The sequence below is a fragment of the Rhagoletis zephyria genome, unplaced genomic scaffold, assembly GCF_001687245.7.
Source record: "Rhagoletis zephyria isolate East Lansing unplaced genomic scaffold, Rhagoletis_zephyria_1.1 Rzeph_scaffold_00090, whole genome shotgun sequence".
NCBI classification, from domain to species: domain Eukaryota; kingdom Metazoa; phylum Arthropoda; class Insecta; order Diptera; family Tephritidae; genus Rhagoletis; species Rhagoletis zephyria.
The window spans coordinates 297,977-317,487 of record NW_016157174.1 but is presented as its reverse complement, the minus strand read 5'-3'; the positions used below and the strand labels follow the sequence as shown (position 1 = coordinate 317,487).

At 33.3% G+C, this 19,511-nt stretch overlaps 1 protein-coding gene across 1 annotated transcript in view; it reads right to left on the bottom strand.

Annotated features, from left to right (window-relative positions):
- Positions 1 to 19,511, bottom strand: part of tweek (transmembrane protein KIAA1109 homolog tweek) — a 443,660-nt gene that overhangs the window by 229,924 nt on the left and 194,225 nt on the right. The window contains exons 12-13 of the mRNA XM_017630557.1: positions 10,276 to 10,371; positions 5,360 to 5,937 (exon numbers count right to left, since the gene is read on the bottom strand). Of these exons, the coding sequence (XP_017486046.1) occupies positions 5,360 to 5,937; positions 10,276 to 10,371 (674 nt within the window). The remainder of the gene's footprint in view (positions 1 to 5,359; positions 5,938 to 10,275; positions 10,372 to 19,511) is intronic.

Below are 19,511 nucleotides of genomic sequence, written 5' to 3'. Positions count from 1 at the left end.
AACGCTTAAAGGCAGTGGGAGTGAATATCCCTCCACTAACCTTACCCGTCGGCGGGAGTGGTAACCTCCGCCGAATATAAGACTAAACGCAAATGAGGTGGAAACTCCCAGGTGCGCTTCGTTTGCCGGTAGTGTGTGCCCACCGACTAGTATACCTGCCTACTAGCGACTGCCTCCTTTTACAAAATATCTCCTCGCTTTTATACTCTTCTGCGCGCAGGCAGACTGTTATTCTACAATAACAATGCTTAACTACAAATGTTAAGAAATTAACAAACTTCAACTAGCAACAATTGAATACTGAATATAGTGTTGTACAATTCAACAAGTATATAAGTATATGTAAGTTCAATACAATTCAATTTATATAAGTAAATCTGATACAATTCAATTTAAACAATTCAATTTATTTAATTATTATAATTAACTCAAGATAATACTTCATAAAAAAAAATAAATAATGTTGTGGGGACTCCAAAGCCCCTGGATTTGGGTCCTCACATGCTAGAGCTAATGAATTAGACCCCACCTTTTACCGATAGCTCCCCTACAGAAGCACAAGGCAACCGACACCTTTCCTACCCTTTCCACAATATTAGGATTCTGCGACAGCCGCCGTTGATTGCCCACCTAGTTACCTGATTCGGGTAACATTGAGTCAGATCAAAAAGGGTGTACAGAAATCGTACCTTAACCTAAAGTTCCCCATCGTCTACAGAGGCGATCACCCGACAGCCCACTTTTCCCAGTTCCTCTAGAAGGTGGTTTACAACCGCAATCTAGAGCAGGGGAGAGGGAACACCACCTTGTGGAGTGCTCTTATTGACTCTGCACTGAGTGCAGACGACCCCCACTCCGCCGCGACAGTTCTGTCACGAAGTGAGAGGTAGGTAAGGCTTATTAAGTAGGCGAAATTGTTAATGGTTTGAAAGAATTTATCGCCCAGGCCATGTGACGATCATCCAGAAGATCGGAGAAGTACAAAATATCGCAAAGAAGTATTTGACTGTACTTCGAAGTACAAAGTACAATAGCGAAAAAAGAAGTACTATATTTCCGAAAGAAGTACGGTTGGTCACATTATTAATACACCTTTAGCATTGTTTCTGAAAGATTTCTCTAGATATCCACATTAGCTGCGGTCGAGAGAATTTTTTCTTTGGTCAAAGATATCTGGTCCGATGATAAGTCACAATTACAAATTTAAATATTAAGGTGCATTATGTACGTAAGGTACAATACCAAAATGACATGCCTGGAATTTTATAACTTTCTCAATGTCAACCCCAAATGTTACAAGCGATAGGGTCTAACATGAAGTCAAAGAAAGGTTAATAAAAACATTAAAAGTAGCGCTTTAATGTCGGCAATATTTTACTTTTATAATTTACTACAAATAAAATTTGTATACATATACATATATAGAGATTAAAATGTTTAAATAGTTGACAACCCTCTTTCCTTTCACTCCATGAATGCGTTGCAATGTTTTACTCGATATATATTTAAGTCAATAAAATTTTAAGCAGGTGGCAACCCTATTAAATAGTTGTTATTTTTTTACCTCAACCGGTGAAGCTGTAATTCAAAATGGTGTCTTAATCATTCAATTTTATGGAGTATTATGGAAGATATGGCGCTTTATTGCCCGGATACAGATACAGTGATTTTAGCTTTTTAAAACCTTTTTTTTTTAATAAATAACTAAATATCAACAACGCACAGTGCCGCCTAAGTAGGCAAAAATCGATAAATTCGTTATCTGCAATGTGAACTTGTTTGGTATTTTTGTAAAGACAATTTATCCACTAAAAAGAATTAAACACACATTTCCCTAAAAAATTAATTATATGCCGCCAGGAAGCCACTAAAGTCTACAAATTTTATATTAAGAATTTTAATAAGAGCATAGCTATGCGTAAGCTCTTCAAAGAAAAAAATATAAAAAAATATATTCTTTGAAATAAAATGTTGGTTTGACGTTTCTTGTTCCCATATAGATAGTAGAGAATTACAGGAATTAAAATTTTGGAATAAACTTAAACACAGGGTGTCCCTGCGGTATTCCAGAAAAAAACAATTTTTTTAAACAAAATTTCAAAAAATGCTAAATTTTATTAGAATTAATGAAAAACATATATGTAAAAATAGGTGTTTAGCTGAAGGAGAGCGGGAGACCAGGTTAAGAGTTGTGGTCGAGTTAGAGTAGTAGAGGAGGTAGGGATTACCCTTGCAAGTGGTTATTTATCAAGCTCAATGAGCCCGTATGGTATATAGGTGCACATCAAGCCAACCACGCACTCCATATGCCTGCTATGCGAGAGAGAGAGAGAGTGAGTGAGATATGCGGGCAGGCTGATGAAGCGGTAGCGCAAGCTGTGACCCTTTTACCATGTATCAATTGGGGGACTCCATTGGAGGAGTCATGCTCTAGCTGCCGTAGGCTGCTGTGCAATGAACTGGGATTTATTCAGGGATGCATTCATGCAGAGGCTCAGTGTGGCATGTAAGCCGTAGCTTACTACCATACCAAAAATTACTCCGGGAGTGGAGTGGGAGCGATGCTTAAAGCACCGTGTGATAGCCAAGCTGGTTAAGCGTTGACCATAGCTGAAAATGCCAGCGACTTATCACGTCACTAAGTTCAGCGAAGAGATATTTGAGAATTGCAGAAAAAATGCATACCCAATTAAGAACGAGCGAATTAATTTTAAACACAAGTGCGTGTGTTTGTTCGCTGCACTTGGTTTTGGGCAGGANGATAAATTCGTTATCTGCAATGTGAACTTGTTTGGTATTTTTGTAAAGACAATTTATCCACTAAAAAGAATTAAACACACATTTCCCTAAAAAATTAATTATATGCCGCCAGGAAGCCACTAAAGTCTACAAATTTTATATTAAGAATTTTAATAAGAGCATAGCTATGCGTAAGCTCTTCAAAGAAAAAAATATAAAAAAATATATTCTTTGAAATAAAATGTTGGTTTGACGTTTCTTGTTCCCATATAGATAGTAGAGAATTACAGGAATTAAAATTTTGGAATAAACTTAAACACAGGGTGTCCCTGCGGTATTCCAGAAAAAAACAATTTTTTTAAACAAAATTTCAAAAAATGCTAAATTTTATTAGAATTAATGAAAAACATATATGTAAAAATAGGTGTTTAGCTGAAGGAGAGCGGGAGACCAGGTTAAGAGTTGTGGTCGAGTTAGAGTAGTAGAGGAGGTAGGGATTACCCTTGCAAGTGGTTATTTATCAAGCTCAATGAGCCCGTATGGTATATAGGTGCACATCAAGCCAACCACGCACTCCATATGCCTGCTATGCGAGAGAGAGAGAGAGTGAGTGAGATATGCGGGCAGGCTGATGAAGCGGTAGCGCAAGCTGTGACCCTTTTACCATGTATCAATTGGGCGACTCCACTGGAGGAGTCATGCTCTAGCTGCCGTAGGCTGCTGTGCAATGAACTGGGATTTATTCAGGGATGCATTCATGCAGAGGCTCAGTGTGGCATGTAAGCCGTAGCTTACTACCATACCAAAAATTACTCCGGGAGTGGAGTGGGAGCGATGCTTAAAGCACCGTGTGATAGCCAAGCTGGTTAAGCGTTGACCATAGCTGAAAATGCCAGCGACTTATCACGTCACTAAGTTCAGCGAAGAGATATTTGAGAATTGCAGAAAAAATGCATACCCAATTAAGAACGAGCGAATTAATTTTAAACACAAGTGCGTGTGTTTGTTCGCTGCACTTGGTTTTGGGCAGGAAATGCAATATAAATGCGTGTGGGCGTTCGCTGTTCTTTGTTTATGCGGGAAATGCATAGGTCGTGTAAACAATAGGTTATTTTTTATTATTTTCTTAAATAGTACGGGCTTTTAGCTTTCAAAAGAAGAAATAAAAACCTGCTCATTTTTTGCACTTTCTGAAGTGAGGCGTTTTTCCCTAATGCATACAATAATTTTTTCATTTTTTTCAGTGCCTTGAGATCTGCACGATTCGTTCCATTTTCAAAATGAAGTGTCAGATTACAAAGCTTGACCTGTGGACAATAGAAGGTTTATTTTTTGCCACCTGTTAAAAAATTAGATTGTTAAAATATTAGATTCCAATTTTTTTATAAGTTAAATGAATTATTAAGAGCTGGGTATCAATCGAAATGTGTATCAACTACATACAGCGAGTTGCCACCTGTTTAAAAAATCAAATTCCACTTGAATTGAAGGAATTAGGTAACTGAAAGAGATAAGTATCACTATAAGGGAGTCAGACGAAAGAGGTTTAGGAAGGTTTTGGCTTAAAAATATTACGAATAGGGGTTCCACCTGTTTGTAAAGTCGTATTTAGTTGAACTAAAATAATAATTACGTCAAACCATAGGATTACGCCATCTTATTTGTTATTTTATTACAAATACATACATTGTCAATCAGTGATTTGTTCTGATGACATTCCTTTTAAATTAAGTCAGGAATGGTTTTACTCTTCACTTATTTCTTTCTAGATATGTAAATTTTTTTCATTTTTCCGATACTCATATTGATATACATATTTCAGTTACCTTATCCCCTTAATTAAAGTGAATTTGAGTTTTTAAACATGTGGCAACCCTTCTACGTGTCGTTTAGAAGTAAAGTATTTTCAAAACTAGTTCAATTGATACCCATATTGTAATATCTAATTCATTTGACTTATTAAATAATTTTACTAAAATTTGTAACAGGTGGCAACCCTTTTCAAAAATAAAAAACTTTATTGCACCTCTACAGGCCAAGCCCTGTCATTGGACACATCACGTTTGAAAATAGAACGAACTATATGTACATACCTATTTAAAAACCACAAGAACCCAAATTTTCAACTTCAAACTGCATTTACAGTGAAAGTATGAAAGGTATCCAAAAACAAATAGCATTTTTGAATTTAGCGTCCTCAATTTTAACAAGCAAATTTTCATTTATATCCGTCCATAATTCTATTTTTGCCCATATTTTATATGGAAGGGCAGCACTGTGCAACGCGACTATTTTTCGCATGTACGTGAGCTTCTCTCCTTCAAAATGATATATCATTCATTAAATTTTATGAAATATTAAAGGAGATATAGTTTGATAACAGAAAAATACCTTTCAGAAATAAGTACATACATTATTTTATTTAGAAAAATTGCGGAACAAATGTTTACGAAATCTACAATAAAACCTGTTTTGCTAACTTTAATCTTCCCCAACAAATATTTTTACTGGATGGGTATGCTACCGGAAATTTACATTTTTTTAACACAATTTTTGACTTCTTAAATGTATTAATCAATTTATAAATAAAGAAAAAACTTTAAATGGTTCGACTACTTACCGTTGCAAACCTTCCAGCATCAGTGGCGTAAGAAATACATTCACCTGCCCCTTCAAACGGGCTACCACTGAGGTACAAGCTGCCCCTTCTGCTTGCAAACTCATAAATTCGCCATCGTCGAAGCCATTTGTCGTCTTATCGCTCTCCTCTTCTTTAAGTAAAACGCTGGGATCCCATGGATGCGACTTTGGACCGCCTATAAATGTGGCGGAGCTATTGCTGCCGGTCGCATTTTCATACCGTGGTACCACCTTGATTTCACGCCAACAAGCGTACAAGTCAAAGTGCGGCACCATTTTGCTGCCTATATAGGTCAGCCCGCCATCGTCGTTTTCGTGAAATAGGGGTGTAGAGAAAACATCTGGTCCTGATGGAAAAGAGCAAGCGGTCCAATTGAAGCATTTCAACTGCGATAAATGATTTAGATAGCTTGCCATCAATAGTGGTGAATCGATGATTGGCCGATTCACCTGTTGGTGCAAATTGACAAGGGCAACATCTTCTTGCGACGACATGGCTGAGATGAAAGAATTAGACGACAGCGAGGGAGTGCCCGAGGAGGTTCCGCGAGAATCAGCCTGTAGAAAGGAATTTTGAAGAAAATTACATTGTTTACGCAAAAAAGCTACTGTGTTGTGGGTTATCTGGCTGGCGACAAAGATATGTACTTCTAGCAATGCGATAAGCTAGAATATAAAGAGAAATAGCAAACTAGAAATAGGTCAGGCATCTGGTTTTCAAAGAAAGCAGATTAAATTTTAGAAGTAAAAAATAAATAGATAACATACATCATATTGTGGCAACACGTGCCAATAAAAAAGCATTATGCACAGAATTGTGTTTAGCTTTTCGCTTCTTCTGTAAAAAATAAAAAATGTCAGTTAGTGCCTTTCTACATATTCTTACAATCATCTGAGTACAATACACGTACAAATGGCGTAACATATTTTACAAACCCATGTATATTACTAAACTGTATATACAGTATCGGTCATATCTATAGCACGCCATTTCAAAGTGATATTGTGTGCCACTTATATTTATTTATTTATTTTTAAGAATTTTCAATTAAAATACAGTTCTTTTTCTAACAAACCCCATATAAACCCAAGTTTAACAATTTGTAGAAAACTTCAAAAAAGTGCAACAAATTTTCACCTAAGTTTCAAACTTTTTTCTCGGAAGTGTTAGAATTTTTTCGAGTACGCAGTTTTTTAGCCACTGCAATTTTAGTCTGGTAATGTGCAAATGTTAAGTGGCTACGATTTACCGTTAATTTTTTAGAATTTTTTTTGTCGCATTGGCTTCCATATAATGAATAAACTCTATTTATTTGTATATGGAAGAAATCCGCAACACCTTTGGCGAAAAAAATTCTAAAAAATCAACGGTAACTTTTAGCAACTTGAAGCTTGCACATTATTAGACTAAAATTGGTTGGGCTATAAAACTGTGTGTTCAGAAAAATTCAAACACTTCTGAGAAAAAAGTTTGAAATTTAGGTGAAAATTTGTTGCACTTTTTTGAAGTTTTCTACAAATTGTTAAACTTGTTTTTATATGGGGTTTGTTAGAGAAAGAACTGTATTTTAATTGAAAATTCTCAAAAATACATAAATAAACATAAGTTGCACACAATATCACTTTGAAATGGCGTGCTATACATATGACCGATACTGTATGTATACGTAAAGTACAGCACCGTTATCATTTTATATTTGATATCGTTAGCACTGTAGATATCGTTACCGTTGGAGTTGTCATTACCGTTAATGTTATAATTAGCTTTAAAAACAGCCTTAGCAATATCGTTGTGGGTGTCTTTTTTCTTTTTTAAATTCGTAAATCGGCTTTCATCAGATTTGAGGCTTTTCCCATTTCTCTTTTAAAATCTTTTTAAATTAGCATGTCTGAAAAAATACATTTCTACCAATCCCCAGAAAAAAAGTAGTTTCTGTTGACAAACGTCGTTGCTTGAACTGAGCTGCTCTTTTAACAGACTGCCAGGCCACTTGCTTACTTTGGTGAACAGTTAAACAGTTTTATTGTTTAGAATCATAATAATGATGCAGATAAAGTACTAAAAGCTAAAAATTATTACACTTGAATATAAAATATGTAAAAAATAACTTAAACGGTTTTATTGTAAAGAATCATAATAATGATGCAGATAAAGTACTGAAGTGTTATCTGGTTAAAAATTATTACTGTTTAGTGTATTTCGTTTTTGTAAACTGGGTTAAAAATATAACCACCTAACCAGATAACTTGATAACCAGACATCTGTGAATACCCCATAAAAGCTAAAAAATAATTAGGTAAGTACCAATCATCATACCACTCTCCTAATCAATCTAGGAGATTGGTAAGGTAAAATAAAATCGATGTATGATATTTTTTAACTTTTGGTACTTTATTTTCATCATTTCTTAATATAAAACCATTTCATTTGTTTAGATAGATTCATGTATTGACTGTTTAAACTCTAGGATCCACCATTTCCATTCGAGAGCCATTTTGAATAAGAATTTTTTTCTAAACGCCCTTTAATATAGGGGGGATTTAAAAAAATATGTAATTCGCCATTTTTTCATAGTGTACTGTATTCTACTAGTAAGCCCATATTGAGCGGTTTTTTTTTAAATATATGTGACCTGGTCTACGGAAAGGNCAACAACAACACTTACTGGACGTCCGGCGCGGAGAACAATTAACGAGATAATGAGAAACTGACGAAACGAGTTGCTTACTTTTAACAGCTTTTTCACAGAAAACTAGTTTTCGCACGTAAGCTCCCTTTTCGTAGACCAGGTCACATATAGTCCGCACTTTTGTGGCGGCGGTCATATTGGTTTTGCAATGATACTGAATATACATACATAATTGTATTTTCATCAGAACTAAGGGTGTATAACAAATTTTTGATCAATAGGTCGACAGGAAGGGGGTGGAATTTCAATTACTAGATTTGACCCAAACCAGGTAAGCTAAATTAAAATTAAAAATATATTTTAATTCATCATGCTTTAAAATTTTCATAGTCTAAACTACTAAAAAACATTTAACAGAAATAAATTCGGAGTTAAGAAAACACATATTCTAGAAAACTTTAAATTGGATTTGGGTGTTTCCATGAAAATGTAAACAGAAAATGCAAATAAATGAAAACGCGAAACGGTGGAAGGAAAAAAATTAAATAAAGAACTGAATTATATGAGTGAAAATTTCTCAAGTGGGCCACCTAAATTTGGACGGACAAATTTTTTTTTGGACAAATCACCTTATTCGGTTTACAACTATAAACAAAAAATACAATTTGACCAATTTTGCAGTATTCGAAGTTTTACAAGAGTTATTGTTATTAACTTGTTTGTACATGAATTCAGTAATTATTCATTTTCTACCGACTCATAGCGTGTATCTTGCTGATTGTTTTTAAAAGACTTCAAAAAAGGAGGTTATAAATTCGTCGGAATATTTTTTTGTGTATCTTACCGCATAACTTTAGACCACGTTAACCGATTTCTATAATTCCTTTTTTAAAGGAAAGGTGGTACCTCCGAGGTGGTCCCGTTTAGATCCGATCATTGGATCATGAATAAATTAACGGTGCTCTTAAATTTTTATATGACAATTGAAGTCGGTTTTGTTTTTTGCTTAAAAATTACTTGTTCATGATAACAGTTAATTAGACCCCCTTAAGCCTGAGTGTTCAAATACTCGTCATTTGTAAAAAAATTATAATTTTTATAAAAAAATAAAAAATATTTACTTCTTTTTAATCTTTTACATTGAATATCAATCTAACGGGCATTATTAAAAGAAAAAATATTCTAAAGTACATTATTTAAAAAAGCGGAAACTTGCATGTAGTCGTAAAATTATCATTTTTTTTTTTATCGCCTCGAATCATTCGTTGTTGGCGTTAGCGCGCCGCAGTATCGTGGTGAAGCAAAAGCACCCGTGAGCCACGGGGCGTGGCAGCAGTGAAAATAATTAATAACTAGCGAATTCGTGCAAGTTTCCGTTTTTTTTTTTTTTCAAATAATGTATAATAGAATAAAAATTCATATACAGTGTCCAAGATTAAAAAATCTGGCCGATAAGTAATAAATATTTAATTTTTTATAAAAATTGTTTATAAAAAGTTTCTAAATTTTTACAAATAATGAGTATTTGAACAGTCAGGCTAAAGATACACGCTATGAATCAGTAGAAAGTAAATAATTACTGAATTCATGTAAAAAAAAAGTTAATAACAATAACTCTTGTAAAACTTCGAATTTTGCGAAATTGCTCAAATTATATTTCTTGTTTTGTATTTGTGTGAAATTATTTTGACCGTCCGAATTTAGGTGGCCCACTTGAGAAACTTTCACTCATATGTGTTATTAATAAAAATATAGTATGAGGGATAATCTGTCACGTCCATTATCACATTTTATTTCAAAATAAAACCAACAAAGAATTGCTTCTGATTAAATGTGAATTGATTGTAATGTTCCGTAATTTGGCTTAATTTAAAGAATGTTTAAGAAAGAATTCGCATATTTTTGCTTATTTTTACATGTACTCTGAAAACCACTTCCTTTTTTGTCACGTCCGGTCATAACGGATCGATTTTCCCGACACCAGTGTTCCAAGCGCACCTAATTTTTTTGTGAACAAAAGACGGCGTAAAAGATACACGACGGCCGTTTTTTTATAAGTAACTTCCGTTTTCATATGATTTATTTAACTCTATTTTATAACTATTTAAGTCGTACGAATGTCACATCCGACATCATGGAAACACCCATATGTGAAAATACTACGAACAAAATATTCATACGAATTTCAAATTTTACTACAAGCTGGAAATAGCAAGAAGTAGAAGTAGTAGGATAGTAGATGTAATTCGGCGCTAAGTCTACTCACATCATGAATAAAATGTCGATACTGAGGTCTTGATGAAATATTTGTAAGTTTTCTGATTGGTGTGGCAAGACCATTAATACGTCTCACGTCTTCATTCTATGAAATTGATGAATTTTGAAAAGAATTGCATGTGGAATATTTTTATAAATCGTACATAAAAAAATTTTTAGGGTTTTTATGGATTCATATGTAGTTACGCCTTAGTTATTCACGTAGACATGCAAATTATTTTATCGATTTTCTGATAAATTTTTAACATAAGTGTTATGAGCAATGTTTACGAGTGCCCAGCATATTAAATATGAAGTATTAAAATTAAGTTTGAATAAAGTTTAACATTTACGGAAATATGTAAGCTATTAAATTTGGAACTTTATGGAGTTGTGACCAGGGTTCGAAAATTCTCACTCACATTCTCGCACGTTCGCGATCTATAATATTCCAAATCAATTTTTGTATTCTTTTACCGCGAGTGAAAAATGCAAACAATTTTATCATCTCTCACATTCGGAATGCGATCGACAAAAAAATTTCCGATGCTTTTCATTCGCGATCGAAAAAAGCATTGCCGATTTCGGCCTCTCATAAATGACAAAAACGATGCAAATAATCCATTCGCGATCACTCACAACAGCTTATCGCGATAAACTTATCGTGAAAAATTTTCAACGACGTTGTATGGGAGATATTCGCGTTTGTTTTGGGTATGCATTTTGTTATGCATACAGCATACATACGTATGTACATATGTATATGCAAGTAATGCAAGCAAATGCTTTTCGATTGGAAGGAATGTAGGAATATGCACAAATATATGAATTATTGTGGTAATATATATGTATGTCTGTACATATGAATTACATACATGCATACGTTTATTTAAGNGTAAATATAAATTACATTCATGCATACGTGTAGTTGAAGTATATTCCAAGCGTACACTTTTCAGTATAATGGTGTATCTGTATGTTATTTTATTATAATGATTGCGTTTATTTTTTATATCTAATAAATGGAACTTAGTGGGGATAAGATTGACTAATGAGAAAAGTGGGCGTCTGGTGAAGACTGAGAGTAAAGAAAAGCATAAAAAACAATACATATAAATTTTTTATTTCTTTTAAATGGTTTGATTCGCCATTATAAGAATATTAATAAGAAGCCAAAAATATACACACGTAAATAGAATAAGAATATGTATGGATGCATGCAGGGTTCGGATTTGCCTCATTTTAGCCCCTCGCTCGCTCGTTAGTTTGCTCTGAGCTTGCGCAACTCACGAGCAACAGGCGAGGCTGTTTGCAAACGAGCACTCGTTTAGTACGTGCGCACGCGGTGAGCAGTTACCGAGCGAGTAAGCAAACGAGGGCAGCGCAAGAGTAGAGCGGCAAGCAAACGAGGACCTCATTAGCTCTGCCCTCGCGAGGGCGCCGTTGCGAGCGAGGCACTCATTTGCAGCAGCAGACGAGCGAGGCAAATGAGGCAAGCAGATTAAGCTGGGATCACACGATTTGTACATTTGGCTAAAAATTTGTCAAATTCATACACAAATCATGTGAACGCTAAATTACATTTGTCATTTATCAGAAAATCCAAATATTTGCCTTCTTGTGGCAAATGAAAATCAACCCNTTGTAGGTCTATTCAAGCAGTAAAATCTGCATACTCAGAATTTTAAATACACCCTCAAAATCTGGGCTTAAGGTCAAAAACCGCGTTTTCAAAGGGTGACGCATAGGTATACTTGCTCGTAACTTTATTTCTGTTTACCCGGTGAAAAATACGTATATATGTATGTGATTCAAGATAAGACATTTCGCTGCTTACAACAATGTTTAAATTGATAATTTGTCTTAAGAAATGGCAAACGAATCAGTGATCGGACTTAAAAACAAAATTTGTGTGGTAGAATCTGGCAAAAATGTGGTAGATTTCAAAAAAATGTGGTGGATCTCAGGTTTTGGATCAAACTTTGTACAAAAATTAAAAAAAACTGCAAGGTTTCACCTAAATTGCAGACATTTTAATTAGAATCTCAAACAAAATTAATTTTAGTATAATAAAGTGTAAGATTGAAGTTGATAAAAATTGCGTTGAGTTTTGGCAATTTTTTTCCTTAGTTCCATATTTTGAAAGATTTCTGCAACCTTGCGGAGTGCTGCCAGCTTTTCTTTTTATCACATCACGATGTAGCGAACAAATGTGGCNGAACATATTTTGAAATATTTCTGCAACCTTGCAGAGTGCTGCCAGCTTTTCTTTTTATCACATCACGATGTAGCGAACAAATGTGGCTCGTTCCAGAAATGCTACTTGGGATTTGCCGATTTTGACAATTCTCAAGTAAAAGTAAACAACGCTTTAGAAATTTGAGATGCACTGAAATTTGCCAATCCCTTCACAAAAATCGCCGGTTTATATNAGTGACAAATATACAAATATTTTTGAGCGGTATTGCCATTTCGTGCTTGTGAACCTTTGTATTTTCCAATTTTGGTAAAATTTTAGTATTTATTAAAATATTCGTATCCGAAAACTACCGAAAAATATCACGTTATTTGAAAATAATTTTAAAACATTTGCTCAAACTGAACATTTGAAAACATGTACATATACGTATTCGACAGTAGCTGAGTGTGCAGAGAAGCGTGCGACTATTTGTAAGCTTTCATGAGGTCCCAGGTTCTTATGCCGGCAGACGAACATATTAAAAACTATTTATAAAATTATAATTAATTTCTGAGTATAGCTAACTATGAAAAAGCACATGTGAAGTTCAGAATGAAAAATTTCAGAAAACCAACCGGAAAATAATTCGTTGCACATCCCTTCGTGGCACTGTTCTATTCACCTTTCTTACAGTTTTCGGATCTCTTTCCGCAGTTTTTGCTGGCTATACCCATATACATACATGCATATCGTCGTATAAAGTACAAAACCGCGTATCGTTAAAATCGCATAACTGACATTTGCTGCCAAAAATTGGATTTGCTTACAGAAGCTGTTGGCTCAATCCTTATCCATTCGTCCTGAAATATACTATCCAGATTGCTTTATAAAAAAGAGAACAATTTTGAAATATGAGTGTTTTTTATCTAAATAATAATTTATGCAACCTCACATAGGCGTCATGGCATTTTGTTGATACGCGGTTTTGTACTTTAAACGACGATATATAGATTATTATCGAAATTTAACTGTGTGACAAAAAAAAAAATTATATAGTTTTTTCGAGGTTCACACTTATTGTAGGTCTATTCAAGCAGTAAAATCTGCATACTCAGAATTTTAAATACACCCTCAAAATCTGGGCTTAAGGTCAAAAACCGCGTTTTCAAAGGGTGACGCATAGGTATACTTGCTCGTAACTTTATTTCTGTTTACCCGGTGAAAAATACGTATATATGTATGTGATTCAAGATAAGACATTTCGCTGCTTACAACAATGTTTAAATTGATAATTTGTCTTAAGAAATGGCAAACGAATCAGTGATCGGACTTAAAAACAAAATTTGTGTGGTAGAATCTGGCAAAAATGTGGTAGATTTCAAAAAAATGTGGTGGATCTCAGGTTTTGGATCAAACTTTGTACAAAAATTAAAAAAAACTGCAAGGTTTCACCTAAATTGCAGACATTTTAATTAGAATCTCAAACAAAATTAATTTTAGTATAATAAAGTGTAAGATTGAAGTTGATAAAAATTGCGTTGAGTTTTGGCAATTTTTTTCCTTAGTTCCATATTTTGAAAGATTTCTGCAACCTTGCGGAGTGCTGCCAGCTTTTCTTTTTATCACATCACGATGTAGCGAACAAATGTGGCTCGTTCCAGAAATGCTACTTGGGATTTGCCGATTTTGACAATTCTCAAGTAAAAGTAAACAACGCTTTAGAAATTTGAGATGCACTGAAATTTGCCAATCCCTTCACAAAAATCGCCGGTTTATATCATTTTCGCTATTAATTCTTTTTATAAATCATACATTTTGCAATTTAACACAATAAAACTACGTTTGATGTCGAAAAATTGAATATTGAGAAAACTTACTCTTTTACAGTTTATTTTATCCTCCCATTATGCCTGTTGTTAGTGTTTAGTGTTGGACAATTTTTGCTCTTAAAATTAAGAAAATTATGTTTATTTAGCAAAAATAAAACTACCCAAAACGCGAATATGTGGTAGATTTCAGAGCTTGGGTGGTAGATGTGGTAGATGCTCAAAAAAGTGGCAGATCTACAACAATGTGGTAGAAGTCTGTGGTGCGATTCACTACGCGATTTTAACAACTCTTGTTATTGTTAAGTCAGCTAAACGACAATTTTAACAATTTAGCTACTCAGTAAACGTTTCCCTAACAATATTCGTTAGCGCCAATTCAGCTGTTGTCGCTAACGATAGCGAAGGCCGCTAATTTGACGACGTTTAGATTGGTGTTGTTAATAAAACATAAAAATGCACAGCACCGCTAGCAAAAAAATATCAAAAATTAAAGGGTTTTTCAGAAACATCAAACTTAAAGTTCAAGTACTAAAATTTAATGGGCTACAAAACTGCATACATAATTCGTTTATTATTCTGATAAAAAATTTGAAGTTTTACGAAAGTTTGTTGAATTTTGTTTAAATGTTGCACAAGGTTTGAAGCTACAGTTTGTACGATTTTAGGTGCAGAATAAACTATTAAAACAAGTAATACAAATTAAATAACAAAAAAAAATAGTTTGTTACAACACTTGTCTATATGTGTTCCGGTTATAATTTTCCAATACGGCGTAAACAAATATAGAAAAGTGGAAGTTAAAAGGTGAAAGCCTATTTTTTTAATCTTACAGGAACTGAATATGCCTTGAATTTAAGGAAATTTAATAATTAAAGTTTTCAATTTAATACGTGTGCATCGTTTATTAAAAATATAAATATTATATATCGCTAGCTTAGAGAGAAAAGTAGCTAAGTCCACTTTTTATGAAAACACATATATTGATACAAGAGGCTAGAGAAATTAAGAATGCGTCGATTCGAAAAGGGTAAAGGCCAATGTTTTATGCTTTCTCGGTTATAAATATTCAATGAAAGGAAAATTTGCTAAGTCCAAAAAAGCTCCGAAAATGCGATATGTATGTTAATATTTAAAACGTTCTTTATTAATCATCATGACACTAGCATAATACAATCAGTCCTCAAAATAAATATGTACAAAATGTGCATACAGTGATTTTTTTTTAATATTAATCTTTTTCGTGTTAAATCTTTTTTGTAAACTTTTTATTTACAGCTGCGTGTAAACTATGTCAACAAAATTCAAAATTATGGTGTTTGCTACTTATGTGTATTTATTTATTATTTTAAATAATTTTATTTTTAGTAGTTCCATCTACTATATTTCTACTGAAACCACATAAATGAAAGTTTCAAAGCTTGCATAAAATTAACCAAAATGAATCAAACTTAAAAAAATTTACTCCAAGCTTTCTAACTTTTTATTGATAATTNTTTATTATTTTAAATAATTTTATTTTTAGTAGTTCCATCTACTATATTTCTACTGAAACCACATAAATGAAAGTTTCAAAGCTTGCATAAAATTAACCAAAATGAATCAAACTTAAAAAAATTTACTCCAAGCTTTCTAACTTTTTATTGATAATTTTTATAAGATTTTCGGGTGTGCAATTTTGTAGCCCATTCAATTTTAGTCTAATAAAGTGCAAGTTTCATGTCGCTAAAAGTTACCGTTGATTTTTTAGAATGTTTTTTGTGGAGGGTGTTGCGCATTTTCTTCCACATAAATTGCCTGTGTGCTCACACGAGCGCCTTGGCATATGCAATGGATTTGTGCCCAATAGCGGCAGCACAGTTAGTGAATCGCACAATCGTTACTGCAAACAACAAAAATTGTTAGCTTACAACTCGATAAGACGCATTGTTAAAAGTTAGTGAATCGCACTACTGATCACTGAAAGGAATCTTACAGAGTATATACAAACTTTTAATTTTTAACTTTTTTTTTTATTTCAAATTACGACTTGTCCGACTATTTTGTTTACTAGTATACATACATAGGGTGCCCATCGAATTTTTATTTATTTTTTTTTCCTTTTTATGAGAAATATTATTGCCTATTTTTATAGGTTTTTTAAAAATCATTTAAAGTTCGCGACTTCTCATTTTAGGTCAGAAAATATGATTTTGTAGATTTATCAGTTTGATTGTACTACATATTTTGTAATTGTTGAAATAAGGAATCGTCAAAACTTAAAAAAATAAGAAAATTTATTTTTGTTTATTTGCTCAATGAAAATCCCGACAATCCAAGTATGACAATAGATTATTATACATCGTTTTAAAGGCCTATAAATCCTCTTCTCACAACATGTTCGATCTTTAAAATTTAATGAAAAATAGTAATTTTAAACTGATAAATGTACAAAACCGCGTTTTCTAGCTTAAAATTAAATTCAATGAAAGGTATATTTACAATTTTCGTTTTTTAGTTTTTTGAGGTACTACCCCCTGAAATTTTTACATATAAGGAGAAAATATTTATCATTTAATATAGACTCAATTGACCCAGATTAACCCATGTCACAAACGTGTTAGAATAATGAACCATGTATCGTGGTTCTGTGCGTTATTATCTTGTTGTACAAGATAGACGCATGTTGTATGGGGTTTGGTAGGACATGGTATCAATAGGGCAAAGAAAGGATGTCAGATGAAAGGATACGCAGAATTGTCATTTAGGCGTGACTCGCCAAATTATGTATATGGCACGAATGCCGCACTTTCAGTATTAATGGCAGGAGTGCCGCTCTGTTAAAATGATGAGATCTGTATCGTTTCGATACTCAAAAATGATTGTCCTTTATTTCAACTTTCATTTGTTTATATAGCTTAAAAATACAATACAAACTCTAAGTTCAATATACTTAATTGACCTACTTAATTTCTACTATTGCTCATAATGATTTATGGTAGTCATGTGCAATGTGATTCCTCACTATTAACACTCAAAAAACTTTTGGTGACACATTGTACATATTTTGTTTCGTCAGCAGTTATTTGTATATGCAAAATTGCTTGAGCACACTTTCTGTTCATAATAGCCGATCACACTCAACATGACCCAATTCTCATATTATAAGCAAAAAATATAATTAATAAAAATGAACTGCTATGCATATAGCTAACACATATTGTATCAGGTACATGCACAACAATCTACTTACTCGTACATGTAAGGAGTCCTAAATATACATACATATTTTAAAGGAACGAAATCAAACTTGTTTTTAACCGACTTCACAAACAGGCGAAGGCTATCAATTATCAATATGTCGGAATATTTTTTTTACGTACTTTACCGCATAACTTTGGACCACGTTAACCGATTTCTATAATTCTTTTTTTAAAGGAAAGGTGTTATCCCACAGGTGGTCCCATACTAATTTGGTTTAAATCCGATCATTGGATCATGAAGAAATTAACGATAATCTTACATTTGTATATGATAATTGAAGTCGGTTTTGTTTTTTGCTTAAAAATTAGTTGTCCATTTATTTATGAATGATGGGGTGAACAGAAATAATTTTGTTCTGCATCATGCTATGTTTTATACAATAGTAACCGTGCAAAGGCCGCAAAGTGATACTGTCATTATCTCAACTTCGACCCATTTGTGGCACGGGTTAGACTAGATTAATTAAGCCAAAATTTTTAGGGAATTACTTTTTCATTTTAAGGGGTGGCACCCGAAAATTTCCGATTTTCAAAAATAAGGGCCATTTTAATGAACATATATAAGAACGAAGCCGTAAGCAGTTTTGTTTTTAATTAGCTATAAATTTTGAAAATCAATTACGGTTTGGCTGAGACATTCGACTTTGACCAATATGTTCTGCACTTTTTCTAGTACTAAAATTTAAGTGAGATATCACATTACGGGATAAATTTTATTGATGGTTTGATGGGGTCTGCATATACATATATATTTATATACTAGGGATTAAAATAGCCGGACAAGACGTCATTTAAGATATAAAAAAAAATAAACTTTTCGAATATTCTGTAATATTGCTCCACCATTTCTCAAGAAAAATTAACCATTTATATATGGTTGTAAACAACGAAATGTTTTCTCTTAAATGGCTTATGTAAGTATTTTTCATCGGGCAAACCGAAATAAAGTTACGAGCAAGTATATGCTTCAACCTATGAAAAACGCGTTTTTTACCTTCAGCCCATATTTTGAGGGTGTATTCAAAATTCTGAGTACCTGTGCGTATATATTATTTTTGTTTATTTCACTTCAAATCTCACGAAATCATAAATGCAAAAGTATGGTTGACACCGGATCAGCTTTTTAAGTATTTATGACCAAATGGTTAAATCGTGTGAATGAATGTCGACAATATTTGTCACTTTACTGCTGTGCGCAAATGTGTGCCAAATCATTGGATCTTTGGCAGCCAAATCGTCTGATCGCAAAACAAATCATTTGTACATTGCTATCCAAATGCGCAAATGTGGACAAATCTAAATTTGGCAGTTTGTGTACAAATGTACAAATCGTGGGATTCCTGCTTTAGACAGGCAAACGGGTTGTTTGGTCAGCAAAAATGTATGGGATAAAAATTGCATCAACTAAGAATTTCGAGTAAAGGATTGTATGCACGCATGCAGATATGTATATTAGACTGCATCACCAAAAAAAGTTGCGGTTTTTCCGTCGGGATTACAAAATGTATTATATTTCAAGACGTCCACTAAAATATTTCGGAAAAATATTAAGATTTAAGCGAGCTGGACCGATTTAAAATTACCTCCCTAAATCAAGTTTTTTATGAATAAAAAGTTTCTTAAAGAACTTTTTGAAAAAAGTCCCCTCAGATGACAAATTAGAATAAGCTTAAAAAATCTGCATAAAAATATTTAAAAATCTTTTCAACGGAATCGTAAGAATGAGATTTTTGATGCTGTTTTTTTACTTTTTTCAAAGATTGATTTACGAAAAACTTGAATAACTGGGCCAAAACTGTTCTGATTTAGACTTATGGGATCTCAGTAGAAAGGTATTTTCACACCGTTTTTATTTCTGGCCAAAAGAAACGTCATTCGTGTCCCATCTTTTTTTTCGAATACCAAAACATCTTAATTCAACTTTGAATGAGGTTCGTTTCTCCTACCTTTCTCTTCCATCCTTTGAATAAGTTTATTAGCAAATAAATGAAAAGGGTGA